Source organism: Pocillopora verrucosa, chromosome 1 (genome assembly GCF_036669915.1).
Source record: "Pocillopora verrucosa isolate sample1 chromosome 1, ASM3666991v2, whole genome shotgun sequence".
Lineage (NCBI taxonomy): Eukaryota > Metazoa > Cnidaria > Anthozoa > Scleractinia > Pocilloporidae > Pocillopora > Pocillopora verrucosa.
In genome coordinates this window covers 3,839,523-3,844,495 of record NC_089312.1, presented here as the reverse complement: position 1 = coordinate 3,844,495, position 4,973 = coordinate 3,839,523, and the positions used below count along the sequence as shown (strand labels likewise).

The 4,973-nt window shown below is 36.7% G+C and overlaps 1 protein-coding gene across 1 annotated transcript; it reads right to left on the bottom strand.

The window, feature by feature from the left end:
• Window positions 1-265: 265 nt before the first annotated feature.
• Window positions 266-4,798, bottom strand: LOC131800172 (vesicle transport protein SEC20-like). Its single transcript, XM_059117858.2, has 5 exons — window positions 4,453-4,798; window positions 3,552-3,643; window positions 2,614-2,718; window positions 1,196-1,314; window positions 266-465 (listed from the first exon to the last, which is right to left on the bottom strand). The coding sequence occupies exons 1-5, from the start codon at window positions 4,633-4,635 to the stop codon at window positions 266-268; spliced, it is 699 nt and encodes a 232-aa protein (XP_058973841.1). The 5' UTR covers window positions 4,636-4,798.
• Window positions 4,799-4,973: the final 175 nt, after the last annotated feature.

Here is a 4,973-nt window from a genome sequence, read left to right as displayed (position 1 = left end):
ATGGCAATATTTTTCAGAAAATTTTTTAAATTGTATTATTGAAGATTGAAAAGAAAGAAATTTCCATTAACTATTGTAAGCCCGCAAGTAGCATTTTAAAATATGCAGAGGATAAATACTGACTGCCTAGAAGTTAGACTTTTACCTCTAAGTCTGTAAACTGTATTCTAAAAAATGCAATTCTGATATCAAATATTCTCAATGAATTATCAATAATATAATTTAATTTTTGTTTATGCACAGTTAAATGAACAAAATATAAGATTTAGCCCCCAAAAATTGGGAGCCTCTTTTTTAAAATGTACAGAACTGTAGAGAAGAACAGCACAAGTCCAAAGAAAATCAATAATCTGTCTGTCACCTCTCTTCTGTTATACTTATTCAGAAGATTCTTGCTTGTCTGAATTACTCCTGATAAACCTTTGTATTCTTCTTGTGTGTCCTTAACTTGAGAAGAAGATTGTGCTGAAAAAAATTTACAACGACAAAAACACTGATGAATTGTGCAGTAAACACAAAAAAAATGGGAACGGTGTCAGCCTCTGAGAAATTGTGGGCCTACCCTTCCCCTAATCCAACAACAGTTAACTGATGACAAGTTGGGGTTAATGTTGGGTCAGGGGAGGTAAGTGTGCAGTTGCTCAGATACTGACATTGATCTTGAAATTGTTTTGGAGTATGGTTAAATTAAGGTCTGTAAAACCATTTGACCTTGCCAACTCTCAGCATTACGCTGTCAAAACAAAGCAATTCAAAATGACAGAGGGTGATTCAATCATGCCACTAACCATAATACAATTTCTTAATTCATTGTTCTTCACCAAAATGAATAACCACAACATTTGTCAAGATCTTATGATTACCTCTATCACAATGATTATAACTGTTCAACAGCAAGAAAAATCTATTCAAGCAAGGTCATCGTATACAGCTTAATAATTATGAACCCTTCAACTCCAAAGATCTGATAGTCAATTCTCCCCTCTAGCTATTACATATTTCCTTTGATGTTAGTTACAAGAGTTCGGTATTAGATCAAACCAACAAATTCTACATTAAATATGTCTGAGTATTCTCATTACCTGTTTGCTGAATAATGTAGGGTTATTGCAGCTAGAAGTTAGATGTTAATCACTTCTGGGAGTTAAAGGGTTAATGATAGTAAACTTTGAGCGCCCCTCTTTGTGGATCTTACCTAGTATCTGCATATCGGCTTCACTCTGTTTGACTTGACCATCCATCATCCTAGCGATACTCATCAAATCTTGAGTTATGTTACTAGCAGTCTTTGCTAAATTTTCTTTGTTGAAGGTTCTGAAAAGTAACACAGAGGTGAGCAGTGAATCACTTAATAATCATTATGGAATAAACTAAGTTACAAGAAGTAAATTGACAATCGATCCTTTCACTCCCAGATCTCACTGGTAATTCTCCTTACTGTCTGCCATACAATTCTTACCATGTTTCTTTGGAGAATTTGGAATTGGATCAACTTATCCCCTAATTAATATTTTTCTTTATTCTCATTACTTGTCAGCATAATATTATATTGATATTGTAAGGGAAAGTCTCTCTTGATCACCTATAGGGGTTAAAGGGTAAACAAAGGAAGGAGAAAGTGTATTGAAGAAAGAAATCTCCCAGACCTACTGCTTGAAAAGAAAGTTTTATATGCTAAAAAAGATGCTTAAGTTTGTACTCAAGCCAAGTAGCTCATCCAGCTGGAGATTATCCAGGTTACCATTAGCATGAAGCAACTAGAAGTATTACCACTCCACCCTGGATGGGATACCAGTCCATCCCAAGGTTACATCCCCAGCATTTTGTCAAGGTTACACCCCCTGCATTTCGTTAAGCTTCCCTGCCAACTTTCTACTAACCATTTATATTCCTGGGTAAATAGAGGCAGTGTAAGACTAAAATGTTTTGCCCATAAAAATATACATGAAAAAATTACTCAGTTCTAATTGCTTAAGATAAATGCAGTTTCCAGGTAATTCAATGCAGAAGAGGGCTAATTCAGTGCAAAGAAGTAACAAACCAGACTGAACAATTCCTTGAACTGTTTAGCCAGACTTTGAACTTTTTTGCGCCTTAAAGATGTGAAAATATCATTGTATATTATTGTTTTAATCATACACTGTTGTTTTGACTGATAGCACAATTTCACTTGCAGGGTTTGAATAAATTTTTTTTGCACTTGATGCGCACACTTTGCTTCAGCCTAATTATGATAAGCTATCTCAAATTTTTTCATGTATATTATTAATATGTAATCACATGATTTTTCTTGTGCAATTTGGAATGAATAAGCTCTTGTAAATTTTTTTGAAGACCACAAATTGCACAAGCATGTAGGGCTTGTGCAATTTTGCTAGTCTTTGAAAAAGTTTACTTTTGCTTATTCATTCCAAATTGCACTTGAAATCATGTAATCACCTTTACAAAACAAAATGCAATGATCCAGCCAGGACTTGAACCCAGGCCTCTTGACTTGAAGTTTAGCTCATTAACAATTAGGTAACTTTGCTTCCCTGAAAGTGATTCATAATAAGAAAGAGTCCATTTCATGGTTCAACAATTGTTGTAATGTGTTTTATTTTTCCAACCTACCTGTTTCTTACACTGGAAGCTTGTCCTCCAAACAATTCTTCTTTTTCGCTTTTGTCAATTATTGCCATGGAGGCTACATTGGCTTTCCTAATGGATGCTTGCAGGCTGAAAATTACAAAACCCACATGATAGAAAGTAGGTTTATTAGAGATGGGGCTTTTTAGAGAGAGAGACCTAATAGAGAGGGTGCTTATTTAAACCTATTAGAGAGGGGCTTTCAGAGTGGCAGGCTTTCAGAGAGGGGGGCTTTCAGAGAGGGAGGCTTTCAGGGAAGGGGGCTTTCAGAGAGGGGGGCTTTCAGAAAGGGAAGCTTACAAAGAGGGGGGCTTTTAGAGAGGGGAACTTTCAGAGAGGGGGACTTTCAGAGAGGGGGGCTCTCAGAGAGGCGGGCTTTCAGAGAGGGGAGCTTATCAGAGATAGGGACCTTATAGAGAGAGGGGGTTTATAACAGAGAGGGGGGCTTATTATAAAGAGAGACAAAATAGGGAGGGGGGTTAGTAGAGCGGGGAGCTTGATTAAGAGGAGAGTCTTGTAAGAGAGGGGGACCAATTGGAGAAGGGGACATCAGAGACAGGCTCTTGTTGGAGAGGGAGACTTTTTTGCAAGGGAGACTTATTAACCCTTTAATCCTCAAGAGTGATTAGCATCTAATTTCTCCTTTCAATATCACCCCTGAATCAAACATTGAGGTCATGAGAATAAAGGAAATGATAATCAACTGAAGAATCTCTTGACTGTTCAACAAATTATCCTTTCCAGCACATTAGGAAATGTATAGAGAACAGTATGGAGAATATGCATACTGATGTTAGTGTTAAAGAGGGGGCCAAATAGAGAGGGTGGTCTGGGCTTACTACAGCTTCATTGTAAAAGTAACGTAGCATTGTAAGCATGAACAGAGGTTCTCCCTGTCAAATTACTGTTGTATTATCTAATACCTTTGAAGTTCTTTTCTATGATGCTGCATGGCTGCTAATATTGCTAATCTGTCTGATTCTTTGTCTTGCTCAAATGCCACTTGCTCCAGGACCTATGGTAGAGTTTTCATCAATAAATGAAGTAGCAGGAAAAAATTACATAGGAACAGAATTTCAATAACATCTGAAGACAGAGTGCATGACTCAGGCCATCATAATTTAGCTGCAGAATTCTGTGTTGTAACCCTGGAAGTCTCCAATCTTTGATGCTCTGTTACCCAATAAGCACCCAACCCTATATGCATGCGTATTGTAATCAGTTATAAAGATAACATATAAATTGTGACATATATTAATAACACATTCAAGTTATTCATTAACATTATTTTTTTGCACGCCGTAGGTAAACGAAAAAAACTACTTTTGAAAATAGCCATATCCTTTCCTTTTTTTCGGAAATTTTGGCAAATTTTTCTTTAAATGTTATCTCGGCTAAACTTCAGAATACCCCGCAACTTTGGTCCGCCTCACTTACATGTGTCGGGAGGCTTTGAAGATCGAGGCATAACACAATAGACGCTATTCTTATTCAATGACATGTAAATGAGTTGCGGGGTATTCTGAAGTTGCTCCGTTATCTCTTAATTTCATCAAGTATCCTTAAAGGCGAAATCTTAATTAAAATGACCATGAATGTTATGATTAAATTTTTCATTAGTCCTGGCCCGACGACGTCGACGAATGAAGTGAAGATCCCTTTTCCTGCTTTTATTTTTTCTTAGGTATGGGGAACCAGTTATTATCCAAAGTTAAAATTTCAAACACAGCGTCTGAATTTAAATCCAGAGCGTAGCATTCCAATTTCGCCAAAATATATGTAAAGAAATTCACGAGTCGTACGTATAAAATCATTTTTGCTTACCTCAACTTTCTGCCTCAAAGAATTGATCTTTTGTTTTACTTTCAAATTCAAGTCGTTCAATAGACTTAATGGCCCCTGGCATTGTCGTATACTTTGAACATTATTTTGTATCTCAAACTCAACCTTGACGATTTCTTGAACGTGAATTTTAACTTGGACAGGAACCTCTATGCCGTCCGCCATTTTGAAAAATGCCCCAGCAAAGGGTTGTGGGAAGGTACAAAACCAAAACTGACTAGGGAGGTGCGAACTTCATTTAGATCGTCTTTTGAAAGCACTTTTTTCACTTTCTTTCGAGACCGGCTAGTTTCGTTTACTGTCATATCGTCGTAGTTTATGAACTTTTTCCATAATTTGTGATATTTCCTGCAATATCCTCCATATTTCATCTAGTATATTCCCAATTACTGGTAATATTTGTTGCATAGATGTAAAAAAACCCGACAAATATTCGGAAACTTTCGCTTCCACTCGGAGATCTACAAATTGTCGATGAGTGTTCGGCTACCGCCAATTTTGAG